Here is a 27586-nt window from a genome sequence, read left to right as displayed (position 1 = left end):
TGGAGATGACGCGGGAGCCACTACCCACAGCGAACTTGTTCTCCTGGGGAGCCCAGCGCACACAGCGAGCAGCCCGGTTGATCCTCAGGATGACGAGGGTGGGTTTCCACGTGCGGCCCTTCAGCGTCCACACGTAGGCATTGCGGTCTGTGCCACAGGTCACGATTCGGTTACTCTCGGGGGCCCAATCGATGCCTGTGGGATGGGGAGGAAACAGGCTGAAGCCACCCAAGCAGAAAGGCTCTCTGGCATCCACGTAGGAGGGGCTTGAGGCCACAATTTGGATGCAAGCTGCTCCAGGGGGTGCCACTTAGAACTGAGAGTATTACGTCTCTCCAAAATATCACCAAACATGCTGGAAAGCCAAGAGACAGAAAAGAAATGGGTCCTTGGTAATGCTCAACTGAGCTGCTGGATCAAGCCTTTCCTGAAGCCCAAAACCTCTTCAGGTTTTCAGTAACATGAGCCAACATGAGTCAACATGATCCCTTTGTAACTTGAGCCAGTTTGAATTAGGGTTGTGTTACTTGCAACCCAAACTATCCTACCTAACACAGTGATTGGGTGGCCCTGCGCCATCCCGTCTCCTTTCCGGAGAGTGATCCCAGTCAGCCTGACGTACCTGTCACCTGCCCATTGTGCTCTTTGAGCTCATGCACCTTGACCCACTTGGCCCCGCTCTTCTCATAGATGTGCACCTCATGGTTGTTGGGGCAGATGGCAATCTCTGCAGGAGAGAAGGGTAGGGGTAGGGAGTGGGAGGAGGTGTGTGCCCAGGCTCCCCCTTCCCTCAAGTCCCCTTTCCCGGGAGCGCCCTTCACCCCTCTGCCTTGGCACGGGGCTCCCTGAAGCACCTTGCGACCCCTCGCCTGGGACTAGCCATCCTTCACCTGCACCCATAGGCACCCCCACAGCAGTCTCCTGCCCTCTGCTCCCAACTCCAGCCCTGGGCTCCTTGCTGCTCCGGGCAGTGCCAGGATCTCCTGCCGCCAGGCCTTGGCATGGCCGGCTCGCTCACCTCCTCCAAAACACCTCCCTGGCCACCCTTTCTAAACCAGCGCCTCTGCCTCCAATGATTTCCCTCCTCCTGCGTGTTTCTCTCCCCAGCGGCACCTGCAGCAGGGCCCCCTGGCCGGCTGCCCCTGCATGTGCCCAGAGCTCGTCCATCCCCTCTTCCACACTGGCGACCGGAGGTGAAGGAGGGGGACAGCCAGCCCCAGAGCCCACGGTCCAGGGCGCCTGGCCGGTTTACCACCCGCATGCACTCCGGGAGCTCCCGCACCCCCCCCCATCCTGTGGCAGTGGCACTCACGGGTGCGGTCCTTGTTCCAGGCGTGGCAGCTGATGGGTTCCACCAGGAAGCTGTGGTAGGCCATGGCCGCTGAGCTCCTGTGCCCGAGAGGGGAAGGGACCCCCAGTCAGCCCCGCCTCTGATCCCAGAAGAGGCCCCAGCTGACCTGTGGGAGGGCAGCAGGGGCCAGCCTGGCCTTCCCGTGAGTGGGGTGTGCTGAGCTTGTGTCGCTCATCATCTGTGCCTCAGTTTCCTCAAGGGTAGAGGGCCCCCTCCCCTGCAGAAGGATGGGGTGAGGGGCGTCTGGGTGGCTCAGTCGGTGAAGCATCTGCCTTCGGCTCGGGTCGTGATCCCGGGGTCCTGGGATCGAGCCCCGCGTCGGGCTCCCTGCTCAGCGGGGAGCCTGCTTCTGCCTCTCCCTCTGCCCCTTCCCCCCACTCGTGCTCGCTCTCAAATAAAGAGAATCTTAAAAAATAAAAGAAAAAAGGACGGGGTGAGGATGAGATGAACGCTGTACCCAGCACACAGCAGGCAGCCTTCCAGGAGACGGAGGGGAGGAAGCCAGTCTGCAGGCGCCTGCGGGCAGGGGCATGGACCGACACACAGACACATCCCATTCTCAGCCAGAAAAGCCACTTGCTGTCCCTTCCACAGGAAGGGCAGGACGGGGCCCCGAGTGGCTGGCTGGACTGTGGGGGTGAAGGCGGGTACAGAGGGCAGCTGGGTGCACCCCCAGGACTGGGCCCAGCCCGGACTGCAGCTCCCCAGCCTCCCCCGCTGCCACCCACTGAGCCTGAGGCAGGTGGGCTACACACCACAGTGGGTGACGGGCAGTCCCTTCGCCCCCTCGCCTCCCTGCCCAGCTCTGCCCACCCCTGTTCCTTTCGGCAGAGTCCTCCTCATCTGGAAAGACCCAAAGTGAACGGCACTTTCTCAAACCCATGCTCTCCCCACTTCCCCACTCAGCCGCAGGGCCTGTGGCGGAGCCGGGCTGCACACTTGCCCTCGGTGACTGACCCTGGGCACATGGCTCACCCCTCCGAACCTCAGTGTCCAACCTGCACAATGGGAACAGGAGTCCTGCCCCCAGAGGCGTTGAGAGGGTAAAATAAGACATTAAGCCACACCTGGCACATAGTAGGTGTTCAGGAGACGCAGCTCCCGCGGGGTAACATCCAGCCATGACCCACCGAGTGGGAATCCATCTCCCCGGGTAGCCCCGCGGCTGATCCCAGGGCCCACGGGCCTCAGGCCTTTGCACTGGCTGTTCCCCCGGCCCCCAGAGCTCTTCCCCTGGGGGGCCTGCATGGCGAGCCCATGCTGCTGCCCTTCAAGTCCATGTTCCAAGGCCACCTTACCCTCTCTGACCGCTGTTTGCAGCTTCAGCCACCGGCCCCTACCCCAGCGCTCCCTATTCCCGATGGAAGTTTCCCCGCAGAGAATCATCACTGAGCATTCGTTACGCGGTTCTCTTTCACAGCACCTGCAGTCTCCCCCAGCTGGGACTCACGGAGCTGGATGCACACAGTTCTCACGGGTCTTGTCCACACTGCTTTCCCCAGTGCCTGGGTGCTTGGCATGTAGTCGGTGCTACCTAAGTACGTGAGGAAGCCAGCTGTATACTGTCACTAGTACCCAGCAGAGGAAGTTCTTTATTAAAAATTAAAACAGGGGCCACCTGGTGGCTCAGCTGGTTAAGCGTCTGCCTTCGGCTCAAATCATGATCCCAGGGTCCTGGGATTGAGGTCCGCATCAGGCTCCTTGCTCAGCGGGGAGCCTGCTTCTCCCTCTGCCTCTGTCCCTCCCTCTGCTTGTGCTCACTCTGATTTAAAAAGAAAAAAAAATTAAAAACTACTGGGACGCCTGGCTGGCTCAGTCGGTAGAGCATGCAACTCTTGAACTTGGGGTTGCGAGTCCAAACCCCATGTTGGGTGTAGAGAGGACTTAAAATCTTAAAAAATCCCAAAAAACAAAAAACAACCACCACCCAACATTTCCTGAATGCTCCTTACTTGCTAGCTCTAAGCAGTCCAGGCATTTTTTTTAATTCCAGTAGCGTTCCCACAGTGTTCTTAGTTTCAGGTGTAGAGCATAGTGACTCAATTCTGTACGTTACTCAGCGCTCATCAAGATAAGTGTGCTCTTAGTCCCCTTCACCTGTTTCACCCATCCCCCCACCCCAGGTGTTCTTGACTTTAGTGCTCAGATGCCACAGCCCCAGATGACAGACAGAGAGGCTGAGGTTCAGCGAGTCACACCTGGGAGGTGTCACCAGGAACCCGTTGGCAGGTCTGCAGCCCATGGACTGGGCTAAAGGCAGGCTTCTCCCCAGCTCTGGGTCTGAGCCCTGAACACCCCAGGAAACTAGTGGGCACCTATCCGGCCCCTCAGGAGAATGGCCACCTGTTCAGGCTCAGCTTACCCACATGGCTGACCCAGAGGCCCTGCTGGAAGGCACAGCATGGAGTTGGGGCCCAGCCGCTAGAGATGGGCTGCATGTAGCCCACTGTCCCCCAAGAAATCCAGGGCTCAGTGACGGGCCTGCCCCAGGTGGCACCACAAATCCTGCCGGGCCTGGCTTCCTGACCCCCAGCTCACCGCCTTGTGGCCCCTGCTCCTCCTGCCCACCCCAGATGCAAAACCTGTTTTTATTTACAGCAGGAAGCTCTGGGAGGTTCCTGGGGCAGCCCAGGTCTCATGGACACACAGACACACATGCAGGGACAAGGTAGGGACATGCCTAGAGCAGGGCACCAAGTGGGTCCTCAATCCACTGCTGAGGAAGAGAAAGCTGATACACCTGCTCAGGCCACACACGCTCATGCATGTTCAGCCTTGCACGTGCACACACAAGCACACTGCTACCATATGCTCCCACGTGTTCAGCCTTGCACGTGCACACGTGTCCAGTCTTGCACATGAACAGACAAGCACACTGCTCCCACGTGCTCACAAGTGTCCAGCCGTGCATGCTCACACGCATCTAGCCTTGCACGCTCATACCTGTCCAGTCTTGCACGCACACACACAAGCACACTGCTCCCACATGCTCACAAGTGTCCAGCTGTGCACGCTCACACGCATCTAGCCTTGCACGCTCATACCTGTTCAGCCTTGCACGCACACACACAAGCATACTGCTCCCACATGCTCATGCGTGTTCGGCCTTGCACGCTCACACGTGTCCAGTCTTGCACACGCACACTGCTCCCACATGCTCACAAGTGTCCAGCCCTGCACGCTCACACATGTTCAGCCTTGCACGCACACACACAAGCATACTGCTCCCACATGCTCACACGTGTTCAGCCTTGCACACACACACAAGCACACTGCTCCCATATGCTCACAAGTGTCCAGCCGTGCACGCTCACACATGTCCAGTTTTGCATGTGCACACACAGCACACTGCTCCCACATGGCTGCTTCCCCAGCCTCTCCTTATAAGGCCTCTCTGTGTAAGGCAAAGGCCCCGGAAGTGGCACTTCAGGGCCCTCAGCTCAGGTCAGCAGGTCTGATGGGGACTTCCCCCAGCACTTCCGGTGCCGCTGGGTGGGGTCAGCATGGGCATCCAGCTTGGTGGGAGCACTTCACCATCCACACCGCAGACGACAAGCAGTGGGAGGACCAGGCCTATCTGTGCTAATCTGCCCACCCCCATTTTCCAAGGTCGCCAGCGGGGCCCAGCCAGGCGCTTGTTGGCCGCTGTGGAGGCCAATTCCCCCACCACCCTTTCAGCCCCTGGTGGCCCAGAAGGAAGAAGCCCTGGGGCTACAGCCCTGAGGGTCTCTGGGCCCACCGCTCATCTACAGAATGCAACTTCCCAGCTCCAACTGTCCCAGACCGTGTGACTGGGCGTCTCTGCCTCTTGCAGGGTCTTGGCAAGAGTATCAAGACCCAGGGGCCAGGCTGCAAAAGCCTGTCTAGCGTGATGTTCCAGAGTTCCAGGCTGTGAGGGCTGCTGAAGACAGCAGCTCCCATTCTAGTCACACAGCCAAGAGGACTTGGGGAGCCCTGACCATTGTTCCCTGGGACCCAAACAAAGGTCCTCAAGTGGGAGAGGAAAGGGTTGATAAAGATGACCACAGGCACAGTGGGACAGGCTGGGGGGAGGCTCAGACCACATCTATCAGCCAATCACACTTTAGCATGAATTCAGACAGAAATACTCATAGTACACTGCATTAACTAACACCTTAAAGGGGCTGGGGGGTAGATCCGGGGGAAGGGGGTGGGAGGGAAGAGGTGCATTTTCCCGTTTTCATAACTTCTGCAAAGCAACTAAAACCAGCAGGGCCTCAGCAATGACTCCCAACCCCCAAGTTAGCAATGAGGAAGTGGTAACCCAGAGAGGGGAGTAGCTTCTCTGGCCACTGTCGCCTCAGGGCTACATCCTCCTAGAGGAGAATCACTGGGTTGTTCCAGGAGGTCAGACTGGCCACCCTGCCGTGGGAACTGATGTCATCGTTCCCAGGAAAACCTCCATGGGACCTGAGCTAGCACCCACCGCCAACCAGTCAGTCACCCTAAAGAATACCAACTAGAGTTGCTTTGCCCAAGGGTGTCGACAACACAGTGCCTCAGCAATGGCTCCGGGGGGGGGAAGACAAAGTCAGGCTGAGGCCATGGCCTCGGGAACACCCACCCACTTGTCACTGTGCCTCTGTGAGTCAGCACCGTGGGACCACTGGACGATTGGGGGTCAGAGAGAAGGAGAAAGGGGCTCTGGGGATGGTGTTGGGACTAGGAGTCCATGTGCAGTGCTCTGTGCCTCATTACCCCAGAAACAGAGGCTGGGGGAGTGTGGGCCAAACGCCGAGCCTCCCCTGGCTGGCTCCCCTCTGCCAGCCTAAAGCCAGGATCTGCGCGTTCCCAGTAGCCCTTCCCCTGCATCCTTCCAGCACACAATGAACACTCAGTATGAATGGGCTGGAGATCATCCAGGGCTGGGGCTGGGAGAGCACAGGGAAGGGTGGCCTGAGGTCTGGGAGGGAGGTCGGGTCTCCAAAGTAGGAAGTGGGTTTCCCTCCAGGGGGTGCCAGAGACCCCGCACTGGGATATGGAGGAGGTAAGCTCCCTAGGGGCAGGGTATGTGCTTTGTCCACCCAGGTATCTCCCCACCAACTAGAGTGCCTGGCACATAATAGATGCTCAATAATATTTCTTGAATGTGGTTGCAGGAATCCCATCCTTTTCTTTAGGGGATGGGCTACAAGAAATGAATATGTTTTATCTCAGTGGCCTATGTATGCAATTTGTAAATATTTACTGGGGAGTACGTGCTCAGTTTTTTTTTTTTTCCTTCCTGATTAGGGTCAATGGTTAGCAAAGGTTGGAAACCTGAAATCTAGAAGGTCCTCGCTGAGCATTTGGGAAGACTCAGCTCCCCTCCAAAGCAGAGCAAGCCAGGTGAAGGCTGGCTCAGCGCTCCTTCCTTACGGTGCTGGGGTCAAATTCTGACTCTCCATACTGGCTGGATGCCCTCAGCCAATGCTTCCTTCACATCTCGATCAGAAAAGGGTGGGGCTGACCAAGGTACCGGCTGTAGGTTCCTTATTGCTTTCAGAGAAGCTTGGCCAAGTTCCTCTGAAGCCAGAGGTTTGGCTGTATCTGAGATGAAGCCAGGCAGGAGCAGTCTGGAGCAAGATCCTGGCCCTACAGGCACTCAGGGAAGTCCCCACCCAGCTCAGAAGCTCCAGGGAACTGCCAGCAAGCCATTTTGCACACGTGCTAAGCAGTTACTCAACTTCCTGTTGTGGATGGAATAGCCCTCGCCACCCCAGACAGACCAGCTAATACCTCCTCCCCAGGTCTGCTCCCGAAGTCTTCTAAACCAGGCAAAAATCAAGTCAAGAAACATAAATGAAAACAATCATACAAAGGCACCATTAAAACTTACTAATAAAGCAATCCAAACAAAACAAACTCCAAAAACACATAAAACTCCGTGTTGGCAGGGTTGTGGAGAAACTCTCATTTGCTGCTAATTTGTTCAGCCTTTCTGAAGAGCAACGCAATAACAATTCAACAACTGGGTCGGAACAAGCAGAATAACACCAGCAGGAACTTAAAAATTAACACTCTTTGGTGGCATAAATTCATTCTGGTGCTAAGAAAATACCTTTTTTTTTTTTTTAAGCAAACATGTTCTTAATAACCCCCTTTAGAATGGTGGAAGGGTGGAAAAATCCAGAGGACTATAAATATGGCAAGAGTAAATTGTGACACTAACATGTTGGGATACCATTTAACTAACTGAGAGGATGTATGCACAGAGACACACCTTTACCGGCATCTTTAAATGCCGAGTAGTTTTACCCAAGACTTTGACATACATTCTCTTTGAAAGCAAGCCTAAAAAGTTTTGTGGGTTTTTTTTTTTCTTTTTTCTTTTTTAAACCTTCATTTTGTACAGAAAGAAACAGACTCAGACAAAAAGCCAAGATTTGCTCAAAGCCACACAGCTCCTACATGGCCCAGTTTGGGATTCGGACCCCAAATCGCAGAGGTTAGCATCATCCACACACTTTGATAAATGTGGGCAGGCCTTATAATGGTGGTGGCAACAGTAGGAGCACACCCGTACCCTGTGTGTGCCTGGCACTTCCACACATTATCCCATGGAAGCCTCAGGACGTCCCCATTCTACAGATAAGATAGGTTGAGGTCCAGGGAAGTTAGGTGACTTGCTAAGGTCATCGGCCAGTGATGGAAGCTGGCACTCTTACCCTGGTCCCGGGGAACGGGTGTCCTTAACCACTGGGCAGCGCCGCCTGCCAGGCGCGGGGAGTCCGGGGACCGCCTGGAAGCACCCCGGGAGAGCCTCCGGCTCCGTCCCCGCGCTAGGCTGGCTACGGGGCTTCTTAGTGTTACTGTCACCGCCCTGGGCGGGCCCCGCTGCTCTCCCGCCGCCGGCCAAGGAGGGGCCACTCAGTCCGGCGTCCGGGACCCCCTCCCGGTGAGGACCGCGGACCCGGGCCCCAGGGGCAGGGGGGTGGGCGGTGGGGGGGGGTCGGCAGTGGCGGGGGGGAGGGAGGGGCAAGGTGGGCGGGGGCGCCAGCTCATTTCCCGGCCGGAGCAACCCGGAAGGCTGGAGGATGGAGGGGAAGTGACTGGGCGTGGGGCCCTCGCGGCCCGAAACAGCGGGGGGCACCGATCGCGGGGCAGGGTCAGGAAGAGGTAGGCCGGGGCGACGGGGGCGACGGGGGCGACGGGGGCGACGGGGGCGACGGGGGCGGGGGGGGAGGCCGGGGCCGCCTCGAGGGCGCCGGAGGCAGGGAGCCCTGCATTTCCCTCGCCCGGAGGGGCCCTACCACCCCGGGCCCGGCCCGCCATCCCCTGGTCCCCTCACCTCCAGGCGACCCCACACACCTGGCAAGCCCCCAGCCCTGTGCCCCTTCACGCAGGCACCCTCTCCCCGCGCCCCCACGTCTGCGGGCGTCCCGCACCCTCCTCACCTGCATGCAACTCTCCGCCCCCTCCCCTCCGGGCGCCCCCTCCCCTCCGGAGGGTCCCCCAGCCCCCTCACCTCGGGGCGCCCCGGCCGCGGACTCTGGGCAGTCGACGCGCCGAACCGGCTCTGGGCCCCGCGCGGCGCCGCAGCCACTTCCTCGTGGGCGGGGGGCGGGGCCTCCCAGCCTCAGCCCCGCGGGGACGGGGGCGGCGGCCGCGAGATCCCAGGCCCCGCCCACCCAGCCGGGGTGGGGGCTGCGCGGAGCCCGGGCGCCCAGAAATCAGCCGCGACCACCCCTCGTGGGGCCCACGACCCCACGACCGCCCACTTTACGCGTGGGGAAACTGAGGCTCCGAGAGGCGCCCAGGCGGAGCAGCAGCTGGGCGGGGCGCTCACGTCCCCGCCGCCCAGAGAGCGCCCTCTCCATCCTTCCTCCGCGAGTTGATAACCCTCAGGGCGCAAAAACAGTGCAGGCCCGGAACCGGCTGCGGGCAGGAAGGCGAGGCGAGGCTGCCCTCCCGCCCTCGCTGCAAACGCGCCCGGGGCAGGGCTGCCCGCTGGCCTCACGCAGCGCCTCTGGCTGGCCCAGCTCGTTCTCTCCATGAGGACTCCTTGCCCTTTGATTCCGCTGCGGTCCACTTCTCGCCTTTAAGTTGCCTGGTGGCCTTGCAGCCACGTGAATTTGGATCCTGGGCCGAGTGGTCCCCAGGGGTCTTTCTGTCCTTAGCCTCTGCCTCATCAGTGGAGATGTGGCCAGGTGGCGGGGCAGATGGGGAAGACCCTGGTGAAGACCCTGCTGTGCCCACTCAGCCGGTCAGACCCCTCCCCAGGAGTCCTCTCTCCCAGGGTCAGCCAGGCCACCAGCAGCAGATGGGGTGTGGGGTCCTCCCGGACTCAGGAGGTCTGGGGCCAGACTCCCACCCTTTACCGGTCTCGGGGCTGTGACACATGCTGTTCTTTCTGCCTGGAACACTTTTCCCACCCTGTCCCCACCTGGCCAACTTCGGTTTAACCTGCAGGATGTGTCTCTTAGCTCACTGTCTACAACCCCCACTGGAGGTGTCCGCTGGGCTCCCAGCAGGACCCTGCGCTCACCCATCCCAGCTCCTGTTACACTGAGCTCTTCCTCTGCGGGATGGTGGGGAGGAGGACGTGTGAACATGGCAGCTCCTCCAGGAGCGAGCAAGCTTCAGCTGCGGCTTGTGGGACTACCAGCCTTCCTGGCTCCAGGAGACACTACGCAGCTGTCACCAGCCCTCCCATCTAGCCGTGGAGAAAATCTCAGAGACATGACCAGCACCCTGGTCAAACTCTAACTGGTCAGCTCCAGCCCGACCCGATTCCAGAGGTTTCCGGACCAGTGAGCCAAGGACTTGACTTCTTCAGCTCGCTTGAGTTGAAACTTTGTTACCCATCGCTCTAAGCACCCTGACAAATAGGACCGCCAGAGGATTCCTCCTCCCCAGGCCCCAGGGTGAAGATGTTGCACTTCGCCCTTCTCAGGTTTCCAAGAAAAGCAGCTACACACCCAGGCTGACTCTTCCGGGTTGGCTGACTTGCAGGAGGGCATTCGTTTGGGGGCTGGTGCATTATCCTCAGGGCCTCAAGATTCTTTCCGCCTTTCTGTTCCTACCTCCTGGCTGCACTGGCCTTGCTGCCTCCTGGTCACAAGAGGGCAGCCAAGCTCCAGACATCTAGACTCCGGACGTGGTGGGCTGGCCCCAGCAGTGGTGAGGGAGACCAGGGAGGAAAACCTTTCCCGAAACACCCAGTCTGATCTCCTTGTGTCTCAGCGTGTGCCCACCCCGACATGGGGACCATGGGTTGCTCTCCCTGAAATCAAGGGATTGCCACCTGATCCCTGTGAGGAGGAGGAGGAGAAACCCCTGTGTCTCCTTTCCTAGGCCACACCTGCATGTGAGGTGGACGAAGCCCAGGAGGCCCAGAACATGCTTAGCATCTCATATCCCGGGGCCGGGATGGGGGCGACACCTGTTACACACCCCCTTCCAAGCCACATGGTTTTGTAGCAGTGTGATTGGACACTACAACGAAACCCCCCAAGGTATAGTTGGAAGGGTCCCCTCCTGTCCGTTTCCGTGACCTCACCCTGGCCCCGAGCCTGGCCTGACTCTCCTGGGCTTGCTCACCAGGCATCTCCACTCCCAGCCCTCGCCCAGCAGGGGGCGTGCTTAGCGGTTACCGCGGGCGCGCTCCACCTTGCGTGGGGCTCCAACGCACAATCCCAAAATCGAGAGTCGCTTGCTCCACGGACTGAGCCAGCCAGCCCCCCACCCCCACCCCCACCCCCGCCCTGGACTTGTTTTGTCATCTTTAAAACGTGACAGTAGGTTTCAACCCTGTAGGGTTGTTGTGAGTAGTTAACGCCTATCAGTTGCGTTCCTTGGTGCCGGGGCCAGGAGCTATTCTCAGGTAGCGCATCAAAGGTGAATGAAGTAATGGTGGTGGCTTTCCAGCTTTCTTTTTTTGTCAGAGAGCGAGAGAGAGAGAGCGAGAGAGAGCACAAGCAGGGGGAGCGGCAGAGGGAGAAGAAGCAGGCTTCCCGCGGAGCAGGGCGCCCGATGCGGGGCTCGATCCCAGGACCCCGGGATCACGACCCGAGCCGAAGGCAGACGCTTAATGACTGAGCCACCCGGCGCCCCTTTCAAGCTTCTTCTGGTCATGACCCACAGTGATGTGTGTTGTGACCCCGTACACACCCCCACGTATATCCGAACCCTAGGTATCATGCCGCACTCTTACTGCCATGCCAAGTGTTCTTTTGTTTCAGTTTTTCAAATGCCAGTCATGACCTACGAAATTGATTTTCACAACCACGAATGGGCTCTGACCTGCAATTTGGGAAGAACTGTTCTAGACCCTGTATCTCTTCCTTTTTCTGAATCGACAGCATATGTATTAGTTTTCTATTGAGCTGTAGCAACTTGCCACAACCAGCGCGGCTGAAAAAAACACAAACGTGTTCTCTTACATTTCCGGAGGTCAAAGTCCCCGGTCTCGGTGCGCAGTGTGGCGTTCCTTCCAGAGGCTCCAGGGGAGACCTTGTTTCCTTGTCTTTTCCAGCGTCCAGAGGCCACCTGTGTTCCTTGGCTCCGAGGCCCAGCGACACTCCCACCCACGGCCCCATCTCTGACTCACCTGCCTGCCTCCCTCATAAGGATCCCTGGGATTACAGTGGGCCCACCTGGATAATCCAGAATCCCCTTCCTCTTTAACTTAATTACGTCAGCAAAGTTCACGGTTCTGGGGATTAGGACATGGACATCTTTGGGGGGGGCATTATTCTACCTACTGCACCCAGTATTTAAATTATACATGTATAAATAAATAACCTAACCTTATAATACATATACTGATCTACACGGGACCTGAGTCCACACAGGGTAGCTCACATCTTGGCCACACTGCAGGCGCTGAGGGAAACCCTGACCCTCCACATCATTGCCTCCAGAGCTGGGCACACGTGGGAGCTAAACCACTTGGGTGATGGCCGTTGGGCCAAACCGAGAGTCGCCTATGCAATCAATCTGGGTTCTGAGGCTGAATATTCTCAGAATATTCTGGAAAGAACTATTGGATTTTTCTTTGGTTAGTAAGATCCTTTATGCACTGCTTCCCACTCTACCAGTTATTAAGGGTCTCCGGGGCCTATTATAATAGGGCCAGTGCCAAGCCTAAAAGTGAACCTCGGTTTTCCTGAGTATCTAACAGGAATTATTATTATTATTTTTTTAAAGATTTTATTTATTTCAGAGAGAGAGAGAGGGTGAGAGAGAACACAAGCCGGGGGGAAGGACAGAGGGAGAGGGAGAAGCAGACTCCCCACTGAGCAGGGAGCCCGATGCGGGGCTGGATCCCAGGACCCGGGGATCATGACCTGAGCTGAAGGCAGATGCTTAACCCACTGAGCCACCCAGGTGCCCCTACTAATCCTGTTTTTACTGCCATTTTACAGCTGAGGATACGGAGGCTCAGCGATGTTAACTAGATTGCTCAGGGTCACACAACTTGGCAGAACTATAACCTGACATTAAAGCCCAAAGCCTTGAATCAAAGGGCTCTGGCAGTCACCCAGAGGCCCCCCAGATTGGCAGTCATCGTGGCCCTGGGCCCGGCAGCACCGTCGGTTTCCAGCTGGATGGGTGAGAAAAAAGACAATTCTGGCTAAGTTCTTGGAGGCAAAGTTAGAAATTTTTGTTCTTTGTTGCCATTGTTTCTCTCATGGAATACGGTGTTTCTCTAAAAACCTCTGGGCTTGCTGGCCAAACCATGTGATTTAACGATACGAAAAGGGAATTTTTAGCTGATTCCTCTTTAGGGCCTACTTTTGTCTGTCCCGTGACAATGGCCTTGCGGATGCACAGGTGCAAACACGTATAACAGAAAGGGGCTCCTGCCATCCGGGGTCCCGAGAGGTGGCTACCGCAACAGGGACGAGGCAGGCCCACCAGGCCAGCCCCTCGGCTGCTGAGATTCTCTCCTGGAGGAAAGTGATGCTCCCCATGAGACACCAAAAGGGCAAAATTCCTCTTGAGAATGTATCACGATATAAAGCACCGTTACCAGTGTCCTAAAACCAGGGTTGTCTTTGAATCACTGTGAGGCAGGAGGCAAGGGAGGCTCGGGGGGCAAGTTGATCAAAGTCAGGTCATTTTGGATTTAGGCTGACCCTTAACCTAAAAGTCAGCAGGTCATAAAAAGAGTCATAAGACCCCTCTCCCTCTGGCAGTAAAAGCCACAAAGTTTGGACACTTACCACTGCTCCCCGTGGGTAGTTCTGCAACCTAAGCCATGGAAAAACTGCCCGATGGAAATGCTAAGCCCGAAGTTAAAGAGTAAGCCCCTCCCTGTACAGCTAGCTAATTTTTAAAAACGCATAAAACCCCTTGTTGGAGGCAAAACAGCGGTGGCGGGCAGGGGTGGGGTCCACTTCCCCATACTCTGTAAAGTAGCTCCTTTCTTACTTCTACACTTAATCTTTGTCCCTTTCTATAAATGGCTTGCTCTTGAATTCTTTCTCGTGCAAAGCCAAGAACTCTTTTGGTGAGGGGCCTCAACCCATCAGACCTCAACTGCTCCCCTTCTCCTGGGCCAGGGAGAGCAGGAATATGGCTGTGCTCAAGGCTACTCTGTATTTACTTCCTTTGCTAATTATTTATATTTGCACCTCTCAAGATTCTCAGTATTGGAACGTCAAACTTCCCGTCTGATCATGATGAGAACTCAGTTTGGGCTCAGTAATGTCTAGCGGAAACTGTTAAGGTAACGTGTCCCTTTCCTGTCCCCACGGCACCCTCCCCTGCAGCACGTCCCCGCAGCGTGCTATGAGGGGGGGCTGCCCCTGCCCCGGGCACAGAGCAGCCCCCCTGGCGCCTCAGAGCAGGCTCAGCAGCTGGGCATCTCTGCGGCCTCGTGTGCAGCTGTCCGAGGCTGGAAGACAGCAATCAGTAAATGCTGCTTTTCTCAGAGGTGGGGTAGGGTGGCTCGATTTCAGAATCCAAGATTTTACCCTAAAAATGAACTAGTCTAATGAAGCGTTTGTCCCTATTTTTCTAATGGAAACGGCATAAGGAAACAAAACCAAAAACACATTCAGTATTTTTATTTGTTTAGCGGACAATGGACATGTCTCCCACCCTTTCCTTTAAGTTAGTGTGACAATTTTCCATAATAAACTACTTAAAGAGAAGCTTTGGTCAAGAATGGAATGAAATAGCAAAAACAAAAAAACAGAAAAACCCAAATCACGGCTGCTTTTAAAAAACCAACACTGTCACCAGTTATATTCAAACAAAAACACACAAACGGTATTTGCGCGAAACGTGTCTTCAGTGTCTCCTTGCGGCTGGCTCTCCTCACCACCATGCACACGGCGGGGCTGCGTCAGCGCATTTGTCAGTCTGTGAGTCTGTCCGTTTGTCACGCTGGATCTGGGAGGCTCACTCAGCTTCACATTATCCGGAGGCCCTGGATGGAAGACTCTAAGGTCTTGAAAACGGCAGGAAGAACACTGCGTTACTGAGGACGTCGTGGCGTCTTCCCCCAGCCCCCTGCACCACACGGCTGCCCCCTCCCCCCCGCTGCCTGATGTGCAAGCCCCGTACCCCCCAAATCTGGCTTAGCCCAGCTCTGACACCCGCTCTCCCAGGCCTGGGCCCCCTGCTGGCCCTTCCAAGCCCTGCGCTCCCCTGTCGCCATGGCTCTGAGCCACAGGATCTGGGCCAGCCGCACTTACTGGTGAGGGCTGCCTGCGTGCATGTCCCGTGCCTCTCGCCACACCCGAGAGGCCCTCACGGCGGGCACCCCGTTTTCACAGGCCACACAGTGGCGGGCCTGGGGCACAACACAGAGCAGGTGCTCAAAGGCGGACGGACCACAGGAAACTGCCCTGCGACCTCCTAGCGTACAGCATACACAGGAGAGGGAAGGCTGTGGCCCGAGGGATCGGAGAATAAAGTGCAGAGTGTAACTGAGCAGGGAGCTAATTTCATGGGGGCCGCAATGCCCAGGATGGAAAGCACGGGAAGGTAAAAAGGGTGGGGGGTGGGGAGGGGACTTTTAGAGGAAGACAGTTTGCTTCTCCAGAGTATTCTGAAGGCTTTTTTCCATATTACGTATTTCACCCAAGGAGGGGGAAAAAAAATCAAACATCATGGAAATGCACGGGCAGGAGCAAAATTCTGTAAACATCTACCTGTTTCGGGGGTAACAACCAGGAGAAATTAAATTCACAGGGCTGCCTCTTACCCCTGCTGCTCCCCTCTGGTTCCTTATCTCACCCACCATCCACCCAATCCCCAAGCTAGTGTGTGCAGAGTCCCGCTGCATTTGCTCCTCACGATGCCCCTCCACTTGACCTCCTGAATCTCCTCCCAGTCCAGAAACTTGGGGCCACACCCCTGCCAGCACTGGAGGTCACCTCCTCCTCACTTGTTCGCCGGGCTCAACAGCCTCTGCCCAGAGCCCACGGCTGTCCATGTCTTACAGCCTGGTGCTTCTCTATTCAGCTCTGGAGCAGGTCCTAGCTATCCGCACACAAAGCCCAGCGCCTCTCCCTGACCACGCCGTGGCCCGCTTCCTAGTGGAACTAGGAAGGACCCACACCACAGCCCAAACCGCTGGCGGCGCTCCGAGCTCGGCCGGTCCGCGTCTGCTGCTCTCGTGACTCAGACGGCTCGCCCCCACCTGCGCGTGCACCCAAAATCCCACTGCATCTGGAGATGCAGCTCAGGCCCATCTCTTCCCTGCAGTGCTGGCAATCTTCCCCCCCCCCACCCCCCGCCCAATTCCTCTGTAGAAACAGAGGCACTGGCCTCTCTTCTGGAGCTCCACGGAACACCGCCACTCTCTACCAGACAAGCCGCTTGAGGGCTCTTTCACCTCAATATCCTCGGGGCCCAGTACCAGGCCTGGCACCCAACAGGCATTTCGTGAATGTTTATTAGACTGATTCGTGTAAACCATGGAAATAGATCTAGGTCGTCTAACAGTCTGGTGGCTCAACACAGGGCCTGCTACAAAAATGCCACTTAAGGTTCCCTCCGCCAAGTGGACATCTAGATCGGTGTATCCCACCTCACTGTGAAAGTCTGCTTTTCTCCTCATGGCTTTCAGGTTTTAATTTTTTTTTAAGTAAGCTGTACACCCAATGTGGGGCTTGAACTCACGACCCCGAGATCAACAGTCGCATGCTCTGCCGACTCAGCCAGCCAGGGGCCCGGACTTTCAGGTTTTCAAGACAACTACAAGCTAATGTTCTCCGTTTCTGATGTGCACTGGATCTGATGTTTTGTTCCAAGAAACGAGAAACATTCTTGTCACAGAAAGAGTTTTAATGCAAACGTTTCTTCTGAAAAGTAGAAAATACCTTGAAATCCCAAATCGTCATGGCTCCATCGATGCCAGTAGTGCAAAATTTGCGACAATCTTGCTTGTCCACCTCAAAAATAGACACCTGACTGAAAGAAAGCAAAAACGAGAGACTGTCAAGAATGTGGTGGGAGCGGGCCCCAACCTTCCTGATAGTGTAAGGGCGTTTGAAGGCAACAAATTCCCAGTTCCTAAATATGAGGTTGTCCATCAACATTAGACTGCAGCAATCGGACACAGAAAATATTCAAATGCATCTTACTACCGGATGTCCAGAAAAGCCAAGGCTGGAAAGGCAGGAAGCTGCAGTCGTTACTGTGACGTCAAGAGGCAGGACAAGCCAGGCCACGCAGCACGCAGACTGCCCGGGAGCAGAGTGTGGGCAGGACCACAGCAGTGACGAAAATGGAAACAATTAAAAACAAGAACTAGAGGCAGGATGAAGCACGACTGAAATCCAACTGGCTCCAAACAAAAACTCCCGAATCGCCTTCCAAGACAAGCAGGGCCTGCAAGTCAAGAGCTTGCCCTGCATTTGAAGTGAATCACTGTAAGTGTGAGCAACACTCAGACACACAAGGTTCCAAGCAAGCAACGCAGAGGAATGGATGAATGAAACAACCTGTCTTAGCCTAATTATCCAAAAAAACTTTCAAGAAAATTCCATAGCTCAGACAACAATTTTTCTTTCTCCTCTGAAATGTCTAGAACATTCCCTCTAGGGAAGGAGATGGCAAAACTACGGCACACGTAGCCCGTTAACCAAGAACAGCTTTAATGACTTCAAGTGGTCACCAAAAAAAGGTATAAAAGAATTAAGACTATTATGTTGTGATGAGGAAATTCAAATTGCAGTGTCCGTCAAGTTTTACTGAAACACATCCACGTGCACATACATACGTACCACCATTGGGTGCGTGGCCGCCATCACAGATATGAGCAGGCGTGACAGAGACCGGCTACCTCCTCAGCCTGAAGTATTTGCTCTCTGGTCCCTTACAGGGGAAGTGTGCCGACCCTTTGCTTAAGGGCAAAGAGGACTCAATAGCGGCAAATAAAAGCAAACGTGCCCATCTGCAAGGGTCTTTTTTTAACGCAACGAGAGCTGTTACCCTCCTGATACACGGTCTGCAGAGAAGCTTCCGAGAAATCCACAAGAAATAGTTTTGAAAGTCATTCAAGACAAACGAGAAGCACAGGGAAGACCTGCTCTGCCTTCAAGCTGCGACTGTCCAGCAGAGCACAGACATTTCGGCCGATTTTAAACCCAGCGGCCCTTTCCACCGAACATGATGACAAGCACAACCTGCATTTAATAGTTCTCCCAAAGAGAAAGTCGAGAGGTTTCCATTCTTGTTCCCACCATCATCAGCACAATGCAAATCTCTCAACACAAAAGGTCTAGTCAAAAAGAGAAAATGTTATGGTACCTAACTCTGACCACAATCACTGAAAGTATCAAGAACAGACTACATTTCTCCTCTAGATTTAGAAAAAACCAAGCTGTCTGGTTAAAACACAGTTCACATATGCCTGATGAAAACCTGAAGTCAAGAAACTCCTTGGTTTTGCCTGAGGTCATCAAAGAATTCCGTTTCTTTAGTTAAGTGATCTTCTTACTGGTATACATCACTTGAAATCCATGGTTGAAATGACAGCTAGAATTACCTTTTCTTTTTTTTTTTTTTAAAGATTTTATTTATTTATTCATGAGAGATAGAGAGAGGCAGAGGCAGAGGGAGAAGCAGGCTCCCCACAGAGCGGGGAGCCCAATGTGGGACTCGATCCCAGGACCCTGGGATCATGACCTGAGCCGAAGGCAGACGCTTAACCGACTGAGCCACCCAGGCGTCCCTAGAATTACCTTTTCAACCAGGGTATAACTAGTCTTCCCGTCACGTGTTCACTACCAGAGGACCATAACGTTCAGGAAGGTCTCCTTCTGTTCTCAGTCAGGGTTTGAGAAAGCAAGCCCCAGGAAGAGGCCACCCTGGCAGGCACAGCTCACGTCTGCCGTAGGATCAGCGCTCCTCACAGGGGATGCCGCGTACCAGCCGCACCTCGAAGGACAGAATGCCTAGGTGGGGGCGGCTCACTCTGTCGCAAGCTGAAAATAAGAGCCCGTAGTCGGGAAGCTACAGACTTCTCTCTGCTCCTGTTCCTAAAGGGATGTCTGGGCACACAGTACACGCAACTTGCAAAGGGACCCAGTCAGGAAACAAGGACAGGAAGAAAGGCATCGTCGTCACCCAACACTTCTCCAGCGATGGGTCAGGGCCCTGGCTACAGGTGGCTTCCCGGGGGCCCCAGGTAGCTGGGGGGCACGTACGTGATGCTATTCTGGTGCAGCGTCTCCAGGGCTGTGTTGCGGTCCTCAGTCGTGGCCCTCTTGTCCATGTTGCGGAAGCGCTCCATGGCAGACATGTTGCGCTGGATGCTCTGTTTGGGAATGTCTAGTTTGGAGACGAAGGTCAAGCAGCCACGGTCATCATAGTTGAAGAGCATCGGGCAGCAGTCATGGCCCTGAAATAAGAGCTCAGTCAGGCGCCGAGGGTGTGCCGCCCACCCACCGACCCCTCCGCAGAACGCCCAACCACGGGCATCTCTTCGTCTTCAAGGCTCGCTATTCTTTTTTTTTTTTTTTAAGATTTTATTTATATGAGAGAGAGAATGAGAGAGAGAGAGCATGAGAGGGGGGAGGGTCAGAGGGAGAAGCAGACTCCCTGACGAGCAGGGAGCCCGATGCGGGACTCGATCCTGGGACTCCAGGATCATGACGTGAGCCGAAGGCAGTCGCTCAACCAACTGAGCCACCCAGGTGCCCAAGGCTCGCTACTCTAAAAGGCTGTTCTGGTCTGTGCCAGGGCACCAAGTCACAGAGTGCACACTGCTCCTGTTCCGGAGAATTAAACACAGTGTACTACGAGGGAGAACGGAGAGCATTACTTACCGCGGCTACAACGCTGTTCTCGGAGACAAACGACACACTCAGGAGGGGCAGGAACTCTGTTTTCAGAGTTGAGACCCTGAACACAAGAACAGCTGTTAAACTGAGATGGCACAGACCACGCAGCTTCTTTATAGACACGGCAAATGAGAAGGACCCATTTTCACAGGGGCTTGTGCAACGTAAATGAACACGTATGCTTAAAAGGAGCCCCATGACCTGTACTTTCAGGAATCCCAAGCACGACGCAGCCCTGGGGTCACCTGTAGAAACAGAGGCCTCTGGCCCTCTCTGGCCCACCTGCTTCTTAGGCCCCCCCACTCATTAACAAACTGGCCCCCAGCAAGTCCTTCTTCTTTCCCATCTCTGCCTTTGCTCCCACACCCTTTACCCACATGCTGTCTCTTGCTTGTCCACCAAAGTCCACCCTAGTCTCTGAAGCTCAGCTCTCATCTGATCACCTCCATGAAGCTTTCCTGGACCTCTTCAGCCTGAAGTGGCTTCTCCTCTGACCACCTACCGCTCTGTGTGTCACTCACTTGTGCCTGAATGCCCTGTCCTTCCATCCTGTCCTTGCCCATGTCACCGTGGGCTCCCAGAGGGTGGGCACAAACATCTAGGAGAGTCTATTCTCTTTTCTCTGCCAGGCACTGGGGGAGGAGCTGGGGACAAGTCTTGGCCAGCCAGGAGCTTGCGCACAAAAGGGCTGGAGGAGGTGTGTGTGTACCCATAAACTTAGCAGTTACCTGCTGCAGCCAAGAGGTCACACAGACATGGCGGGCAAACACGGGGCTTGATGAATTAGGATCAACTTCATGTAAAAGATGATGCATTTTGAAAACTGCCTCAGGAGACCCCACTGGAATTGGATTGAAGTCCTAACACTTCATCTTAAGGCTTTACTGTGGCACACTTGGCTCCTACTACATGAAATATTTATGTTCGAGAAGGGGAAAGGTAGAGGATATAATCGGACTTGCAGGACTAGAAAAGCCCAATCATAAATCAATATGAGGGCAAACGGGGGACTGTAATAAGCATATGCTAAGAGCTTATTACGCATTACGATAAACTGTACACAAATCAAATAACCATGACATCAAAACTAAATGACAAAAAACAAATTACTGTATAAAATGTATAGCATAATCCCATTTGTGTTCAATGAAAAGATATGTAAGTGCCTATACATGTACAGAAATCTGGAAGACTACACCATTTATTATGGTGTTAAAAAAAGTAAATAAAATAAACCCAATTCAATCCAGTTGGTAAAAAAATATCCTCTCTGAAATGTCACTTCGTTGTCACTGTGCAGCAGAGGGGGGCAGAGACACCTGAGGTGACCGGTTCTCAGCACACAGGTTGACGAGTTAGGAGACCTTTTAGGGGGGTAACCTTTAGCTGCCAATGGAAAAGGATTCACCAGGAAGAACAAAGATTCATAAGGGGAAAGAATTCCAATCATCATCTCTCTTCCTCCAGCGTATCACGAGCAGATATAAATTCTGATGTGGGGGGCGCCTGGGTGGCTCAGTTGGTTGAGCGTCTGCCTTCGGCTCAGGTCATAATCCCAGGGTCCTGGGATGGAGCCCCACATCCAGCTTCCTGCTCAATGGGGAGCCTGCTTCTCCCTCTTCCTCTACCCCTCCCCCTCCCCTTGCGCTTGCTTGCACTCTCTAAAATCTTAATAAATTCTGACGTATGACAAGATGCCTGGTGCTCTCCCTAAGGCTGGGCAGGTGCCTCCCTCACAAATGAGTCACTGCAATTCAAGTTCTTCCGGCATACTCCAGAGAAACTGGTATCAGGGTTTTAAGTATTACTGAATGAAATTCCAAGTTAATGGAGTCACTGTTCACTGACTACACAGAGTAAGAACCTTATCTCCTACTTAAGACTGCTGGATGACGTGTACCTGTTGTGAGGAATTCACACGAACAGACTAAATCGGCTATCTGAAGGAACTCTTAGCAGCAGCAAACCAGGAGGGTCCTGCAAAGGAATCACCATCACTACCTCCATTAAGAAGTGTTTCTGGGAGTGAGACCTAACTCTTTAAAATTTCCCCAAATGGACCATCTAAACGTGTGTCTGTGACTTTAAAGGCAGCCTTTCGGTTCTGGGTCAGATTTTTACGCCCACATCGGGAACTGCCCCCCAGGGAAGAAGAGCCTTAGCCCAGCCGGGGAGAGATCCCAAACCACTCCCTAACTCCACGCAAAAGGCAAATACTCACTGCACACTTTTTGAGGCATCGGCAACGGACACGGTGCTGTCGTGGCTGACCCAGGCCAGGCGGCTCCCACTGGCCGAGAAGCTGACCCCGTGCACCCAGCCACCCGAGCCACTGCCACCAAACTCTGACATCAGCTGACCAAACGGCATCTTGCTGCCCCAGGGCGTACTGGCCGGCTTTTCATCCACTTCCTTAATGTAGGCAGAAAACACTCTGCAGTTTAAGGGGCAGGAAAGAAGGAAAAAGTAAATGAAAATACATGTATACCGAGACAGGCCATGGGTAGCTGCTGTAGGGTGTCTCAGAATGCAAAGGGACTGAGCCTTGAAAAGCGAAACATGACAGAGTCACAGCCACAAGTCTCTTAAGGCTTGGTTCTACGGGCTGCCTACAGGCCCGTATGAGTCTGGCAAAACGCACTCAATCCAAGGGTATACACGGAGACCTACGATGTGTCTGGCCCTGCTCTAGGGGTGCACTTCTAGAAGCAATGAGCACAAAAGCCCTTCCCTCCCAGAGGGGGAGGATCACGCTGCCCCACCGCTCCCCCTTTGCACATGGCTGACCTTGCTAAGTGAGCACGGCATTCTTTCCTGTCTACTTCACTATCATTTTCAACACAGTATTCCAGGAAGCCCACACAGCCAAATGGTAGGAGAGGAAACTATGTGCCATGCTGCAATAAACCAATGGCATTAACCCATTTAAAGAAAGGGACATCCAAAGAGGAAGCCAAGGGAGGCCAGTGAGGGAGTGGGCAGGCTCTCCCTCAGGCCATCATGCTATCAGGGCTCCCTGTCCAGTCTTTGTGACAGGTTATTGTCTGGGGTGAAGGAGGGTCTCCTTTACAGTCGGCTGTCAGCAGTCTCTCCCTCTTGAATTCCAGGAAGCTGTGTGTGAGGAGGTTTGGATGCTGAGTCAGGAAAAGGGAGGGAGAAAGAGCAGCTGGGAATCCACCCCCTTCCAACGCTATTTCTACTTTGTAGAGCTTCTCTTCAAGAACCTCTGGACCTAAAGACTCCCTAACATGATCTGAGATACTTGCCCTGAAATGACAAGGACAGCAGCAGCTCTGGAAGAGGCAGAGCACCTCTGGAGAGGTGAAGGGCACAGTGAGTTATCTCTGAGTTAGAGGACATGACCTTGGAATTGCTGGACTTTACTTTTTTTTTTACTTGAATACAGCTGACACACAGTATTACATTAGTTTCATAGTGATTCAACTTCTCTATACCTTACGCCACGCTCACTGCAAGTGTAGCTACCATCTGTCACCGTACGACACTCTTGCAGTGTCCCTATGTTCCCTGTCACCGTCGAGACTCACTCCATAACTGGAAGCCTTACCTCCCACTCCCCTTCACCCATTTTGCCCATCCCCTCACCCTCCTTCTTTCTGGCACATCAGTTTGTCCTCCATATTTATGAGTCTGAGAATCGCTGGACCTTAAGTCAGCAACTGCTCTAGTCATCAGAGGCTGCGCCAGAACCGGTGGTCTCTCAGTCGCCAACTGGAGACTGTGAACTGAACAGACTCTTACCCACAGGACCACAATTCAAAGCTAAGTTTGCTTCTGGAAATTAGTATTATCAAAAAAATTGGCAACCTATTTTCATAACCGGATTCTTTTAGACATAACCTGAGAATTCAGGTGGTATGGATCATTCAGTTCATCCTTCAAGGGAGCTAGAATGACTCTGGGTAACACATCAGACAACAAAACTCCTGAATTCTCCTAGAGAATTACATTGGTTCTTAAGTAGAAGAACCAGTCTTTTTCCAGAGTGCCTTGACGCTGCTGTATCCCCATTCCACAAATTCCCACACACATCTTAAAAAAACAAAAACAAAAACCAAACCATTGGATATTCTTGGATATAAATTACTAGCCAGGTTTTCTGGAAATTCTCCAAATAGCCTACTAAAGAAAGATGCATACCATCTCCCAACCCACCATATTGTCAATGTGAAGTAACATTTATTTGCTTTTCTTTGGGCTAAGGGAAAAAAAGCCTTCTTGGTAAAGAGTAACTGTAAAAAGCAATTACACTGTATGATCCTTAGAGCTCTTAGCAAAGTGGCTGTGTTTCTTCTGGCCTCACGCTAACAACAAATAAAAAGCTTGAACTGAAAAGGAAGAACACAGTAATAGCTCAGCAGAGCACTGTTTAGCTATGTTTTGTTCATCTTAGCTTCAGCCTGGAATTTGCCGAGTCCCTGCCTGGGTTACGAAATGAGAAATAATACCGCAGTCTGAGGGCCACTATACCTCTGCTCCAAACATGATGTTCTGCCCAAGGAAAATGTCCCCGGCCCCACCCACGCAGCTCCCTCCTCCTGCACCTCCCAAGTCTACTTCTTACCCCCTCCGTGACTTCTGTGCTTGCTTTCCTAGATCACAAGCTCCTTCTACCTCTGAGTCCCTCATGGTACCTAGCATTGTACCTTGCAAAGACAAGGTTAACCTGAGAAATACTTGAAAGATGAACAAGAACAGAACAATTCTGTCTACCAGTTCTTATTTGTTCCCACCTGCATTTGAAATCACATGATCCTGCTGCCAGCAAAACATTGTTGGGATGCCAATCCAAGCTGAGGACCGTGGAGCGAATTGGCTTTTTAATGTGCTTGCTTACCCACCTACAAAAGGAGAAAATCCATTTCAGTTTATCCACACATCGAGCAACAGTTCCCAAAGGGCCTAACAAAGGTGTGTCAGGTGATACCCATGTGGCGACCCGCTCCTCTGCCACAGAGAGGAACGGAGAGAGGAAGAAGAGACATAATAGTCCTTTCTGTTCTTTTAGGGTTTGACGTTCTTACCACTGAATCTTCCTGGCAACCAGGGGATCCCTGTGAGTAACTGTATTTATAGATTAACTCTGGATACTGGTCATGGAGTTTCAGATTACATGTGACTTTAACCTTTAAAATAAAAGGTGGGGTTGGAATTACTTAAATTTTTATGACAAATACTCAGTAATCTATTATTCTATTTTGGGTTAAGTTTGGCTTGTAAAATAGCTCAATTTCCTTTCTATGTCTCTGTGAAGCTGCAAATTATTATTATTTTTTTCAGAGAAATCACAACCAAGAAAATAGCAACCTCTTGTTGGAGGTTCTAACTAATTCTCCTCCACTCGAAAAGTTTATTTATGTCTGAGATCAGTCTTTATTCTGGCTTCACTAATTCAATTTCTGCCTCTAAACTGCTGCTTAAAAACCAATCATGTTCTGCTGTTTAAGAGCCGAGAGACTTAATATCGAGCCGAATGCCCATCCTTGAATGCCAAATTACTTTTCCACAAAATCTTTCCCTTAGGAACCTACCTAAAAAATTTCCTTCTGAAAAAAAGACAAGTGTTCTGACTTGCTTTAATGCAGTTATAGGCTTTTAGAGATTGTTGTATTCACATCACTCCAGTGAAATGTTGTTCTATAGCTGAGAAACTCCCCTGAACACACATCTTGTTCAAATGACAACCCTATACTATAGAACAGCCCAATTTACCTATATTTGAGACTATTTTTCAATGAATAAAAATGTGAACAATCTCTGAGATTGAACGTTACCTAGGAAGGAAAGTTTTTATCTATTTATTACAGTGAGTCTCCTAAAATGATTTCTGGCAGGCAACGTTTTGTTAGGCTTATTTTTACACATACTTGAAAGAAAAATGCAGGTCTTAAATTCGTAATTTAATCTTGTTGCAAATTCAGACTTTCTTTCCAAAGAATCAGAATTTGTGAGATTTCACTAAATTTCACAAAACATAATATAATCTGTTCCTTCCACTGTTTCAGCAGAAAGCAACCAGTAACAGTGACACAAAGAGTAATGTGTACTCTGCTATTTTTAGGACAAATACAAACACTGCCAGATTCTTACTGAATGACAATTCCATGTTGAAGGCTATTTACCACCCTTTGTGAATGTGTGCCACCTAGAGCAGAGTCGTTTTCTTATCAAAGTAGGCGAGAAGGGTTAGTTACAATAAGTTACTTAGCCATAAAATCAGTCTCTGTATTTTGAGTGGCTCAGCTGTAAGTGATTTATGCAGAAGGTACAACAGGCTGACGATAGTGCCAAGATCCCAGTCAGGTTTTACTCCCAGCAGTTTAAGTGAAAAAAGTATTATACCAAGACAGATTTGGTTAGCCAATAAATTTTAAAGGAGTACATTGTTATCTGCAGGAATCTTATTTTAAGTAGACAGAGTTGTGAGGAAAAAAATTACTTCTCAGGTCATGCATGGGAATCTCTCAAGTTTATGAGTTACCTGTAAGAGTAAGAAAACAATTTGGACAGCACAGAATGAGAAGAATAGTAGCATCTTATAGAACCTACCAGTTAGGAAATCAGAACATGGGGCCACAGGTCTGCATCAACATGAGAAAGATGTGATATCTGACTCAACGTGCATATAAGAAGGAAAACTGCTCAGAGGAAACAGAGATCTTCAGAGGAAAAAAAAAAAATCTCCAGATGAGGAAACACTGAAGTTATAGTTAAGCCTTCACCCAGTGCTTCAGGAAGTCACCAGGAACAGTGGTCCAAATGTATAATTCCACAGAGAGAAATAAGAAATACTCAGATATTGCTCACCAGTCATTTTCAGACTCAAAGTAACAAACAGAAATGAGTCGTGCTCCACTTCCCACAGCAAATTTGTTCTCTAGCGGGGACCACTTGACGAAAGTCGCTGCACGATTAATTCTCAGGATCACCAGGGTTGGCTTCCAGACACCATCTTTCTGACTCCAGACATAGGCATTGCGGTCTGCCCCACAGGTGACGATGCGGTCACTCTTGGGAGCCCAGTCGATACCTGCAAGTGAGACGTGGTGTCATCTGCTTTGCCTGGCCAATGACAAGAGACGTCAGCCAGGTGGGCACTGCCATGGCAGGGCTAGAAGTGGGCTTGGTATCTTCCTCCCCAGCCCCAACCTTCCCCTCATCTATGGTCCTGATCATCACCTCACACACAAAGGCAAGGTTTCTCTGCAAAGTTCTGTAACTCAGGATCCTCCACGAGGCCAGGCAGAACAGAGCTGTTTTATGACTGTGGAGGTTACAAAATTAAACAGGGGCATTCTACCACCCATTCACAGGTTTCTAAAGTGATCTGGTGTAAAGACCTTTTTCTTTTCTCGTTATTAGATTTTGGGGGGTTTAAAACTACCTTTATTCATTCATTAACAGACCTCACTCCATGGTATCAACTGAAAATCTGCTACGTCACATCTAAATAAAACATCAGGGTAAATTAAAATAATCTTTAGTAGTGGGCGCCTGGGTGGCTCAGTTGGTTGGGCGACTGCCTTCGGCTCAGGTCATGATCCCAGGGTCCTGGGACCGAGCCCCGCATCGGGCTCTCTGCTCAGCAGGAAGCCTGCTTCTCCCTCTCCCACTCCCCCTGCTTGTGTTCCCTCTCTCTCTCTGTGTCAATTAAATTAAAAAAAAAATCTTTAGTAAACGGAGGCAAAATACAAATTGTGACTCATTATATATTCTTCTGAGGGTCACTGTCATTTAAACTAACCTAAATACCTTTTCTATATGCTATAGGTTCTAGAAAGGGACCCTGAGTATCTTTGCATCTAAACTAGGAAGAAATCTAAATATGTATGGATTATTTTTCATATTTGGCCAGACTTTTACTTATTTGATGGCTCCGTGAAGGATCAATACAAATATAATTCCACACTGAACATATAGAAATGTTACTAATAAATTCTTTTTTTTTTTTAAGTAGGCTCCACGC

The 27586-nt window shown here is 52.4% G+C and overlaps 3 protein-coding genes across 3 annotated transcripts in view; 1 reads left to right on the top strand and 2 right to left on the bottom strand.

The window, feature by feature from the left end:
• ARPC1B (actin related protein 2/3 complex subunit 1B) overlaps positions 1–8975 on the bottom strand; it is a 13596-nt gene extending 4621 nt beyond the window's left edge. Inside the window, exons 1-4 of the mRNA XM_081819334.1 lie at positions 8820–8975; positions 1313–1389; positions 623–727; positions 11–195 (exon numbers count right to left, since the gene is read on the bottom strand). Coding sequence (XP_081675460.1) covers positions 11–195; positions 623–727; positions 1313–1376 — 354 coding nt within the window. The 5' untranslated portion in view covers positions 1377–1389; positions 8820–8975. The remainder of the gene's footprint in view (positions 1–10; positions 196–622; positions 728–1312; positions 1390–8819) is intronic.
• PDAP1 (PDGFA associated protein 1) overlaps positions 1–12113 on the top strand; it is a 30062-nt gene extending 17949 nt beyond the window's left edge. The window contains exon 6 of the mRNA XM_081819330.1: positions 11829–12113. Coding sequence (XP_081675456.1) covers positions 11829–11980 — 152 coding nt within the window. The 3' untranslated portion in view covers positions 11981–12113. The remainder of the gene's footprint in view (positions 1–11828) is intronic.
• Positions 12114–14352: 2239 nt separating this feature from the next.
• The window catches only part of ARPC1A (actin related protein 2/3 complex subunit 1A), a 29356-nt gene continuing 16122 nt past the window's right edge, over positions 14353–27586 (bottom strand). The window contains exons 4-10 of the mRNA XM_006750970.3: positions 26428–26650; positions 24354–24461; positions 21821–22033; positions 19585–19660; positions 18964–19157; positions 16633–16723; positions 14353–14753 (exon numbers count right to left, since the gene is read on the bottom strand). Of these exons, the coding sequence (XP_006751033.1) occupies positions 14715–14753; positions 16633–16723; positions 18964–19157; positions 19585–19660; positions 21821–22033; positions 24354–24461; positions 26428–26650 (944 nt within the window). The 3' untranslated portion in view covers positions 14353–14714. The remainder of the gene's footprint in view (positions 14754–16632; positions 16724–18963; positions 19158–19584; positions 19661–21820; positions 22034–24353; positions 24462–26427; positions 26651–27586) is intronic.

This window comes from Leptonychotes weddellii, chromosome 5, assembly GCF_054177405.1.
Source record: "Leptonychotes weddellii isolate Sample4059 chromosome 5, ASM5417740v2, whole genome shotgun sequence".
Lineage (NCBI taxonomy): Eukaryota > Metazoa > Chordata > Mammalia > Carnivora > Phocidae > Leptonychotes > Leptonychotes weddellii.
Note: the sequence above shows the minus strand (reverse complement) of the source record. Positions and strands in the feature narration are given on the sequence as shown.